General features: G+C 18.5%; 2 protein-coding genes across 2 annotated transcripts in view; one reads left to right on the plus strand and one right to left on the minus strand.

Moving 5' to 3' along the window:
* LOC102677409 (activating signal cointegrator 1 complex subunit 3) overlaps window positions 1–1,661 on the minus strand; it is a 33,328-nt gene that overhangs the window by 13,121 nt on the left and 18,546 nt on the right. The gene's annotated exons all lie outside the window — the stretch shown is intronic.
* Window positions 315–1,661, plus strand: part of LOC102677542 (DCN1-like protein 3) — a 3,073-nt gene continuing 1,726 nt past the window's right edge. The window contains exons 1-2 of the mRNA XM_031514455.1: window positions 315–748; window positions 1,123–1,300. Of these exons, the coding sequence (XP_031370315.1) occupies window positions 1,205–1,300 (96 nt within the window). The 5' untranslated portion in view covers window positions 315–748; window positions 1,123–1,204. The remainder of the gene's footprint in view (window positions 749–1,122; window positions 1,301–1,661) is intronic.

The following is a 1,661-nucleotide window of genomic DNA, read 5'->3' on the forward strand; positions in this document are numbered from 1 at the left end:
TAAATAAGATATTACAAAAAAATCTAAATTAAAATATTAAATTATTTAATTTTATATATAATTTCGAATAAAATAATTTATAAATAAAATTGATTTAAAAATAAACAATTGGTACAGCAATAATTGATATTTGTAATATCATTTTGATATTTTATACGATATAATATTGATTTTGAATTCTTAGTATCAATAATTCGTCAACTAATATTTAAAATCAGAATACCTATTAAATGATTTAATTTGTTTATATTCTGCGACTCATTTTATTGAATAAATATTAATAGTCTTTTCTAGTGATTATTATTTTTATAACATATCAACACTGAATTTATGAAAAAGACTTCGTTCCTGTTTCATTTTGAAGGAACTTTTTTATTATGCGTTAAAGTATAAAGATTATCTTTGTTTTGGTGATTTTATATATAGATTTCGTCAATATATAATACGAAATAAATTGACGGAAATATATATTTCATATGAAATGATACTGTCATTATATTGTTTAATGAGGTTACGTCGGTATAAATGACAATATATTAGTCAAATATAAAGTCAACCTAAAAGTCATGTAAAAGAAATGTTCAAAAGGATTGGGATTGAAACATTTTGTTAATTTCAATTGTGATACATTACAATATAAATATTTTGTGAGAATTTAATGAATGAAGGCAAAACGAGATATTTTGCGGGGGGTCTTTTCTGGGGTTATTGTTACCCAGGTAGACCAAAAATCCGCTTTAATAGTAAGGTAAAGAATTTTTCTAATATATTTTATTTTTTTTATCATAGCAATATTACTATTATTATATAATATATTATTATATATGTAAATTTATACTTTTAATAATAATTATATTATACATTATATGTTATATAGTCAATACAATTTTTTATCAATATTATCATTTATAATTTTTATACATGTTATTGTTATTTTTGTACATTATTTATAATTTTTATAAATGTTTCAAATATTTTAAAATTTTTAATAAGTTATATTATAAGTTTATAATACTATAATTAATAAGTTTATATATTAAAAATATATAAATATTTATAATATATTTATTTTATTGGCACATAAAATTAATTGCATCATTTTGTTGACTTATAATTATTTAGCTTTCAATCAAGACTGCCAATGTAAGACTGAATTACTGATGTATGGAATAATTGTCTTTAACATTAAATACGGACAGCATCAATGGGAAACTGTTTCTCGTGTTTTAAGGTGTCTCTTCCACCAGCTACTGCCACCAGATCTTCATCATTTGATTATAAGGACGGTATGATTTTATTGATTATTATTTATTTTTTTATTTTACATAATTGTGTTATTTCTTATTATTTTACTTAATATCTAATTATTTAATATCTATTAATTATAATTATATAAAGTTATTAATAAAGTTTATTAATAATCTTTTTTAAAATGTGTGCACACATATCAATATTTATCAATATTATGGATATTTTATATTATTGATACATATAGAAATGATTTTTTTATTTTTATTATTTTTTATTATATACAATTAATAAAAGTTAATAAAATTTTATCAATTTTATTGCTATTTGTATTTGCTTGTTATTAATGCTTAACTTATTATATGTTATTGTTAAATATATATTTTTCATAAATGTATATATATTTAATTATA

Source organism: Apis dorsata, unplaced genomic scaffold (assembly GCF_000469605.1).
Source record: "Apis dorsata unplaced genomic scaffold, Apis dorsata 1.3 scaffold_997, whole genome shotgun sequence".
NCBI lineage: Eukaryota > Metazoa > Arthropoda > Insecta > Hymenoptera > Apidae > Apis > Apis dorsata.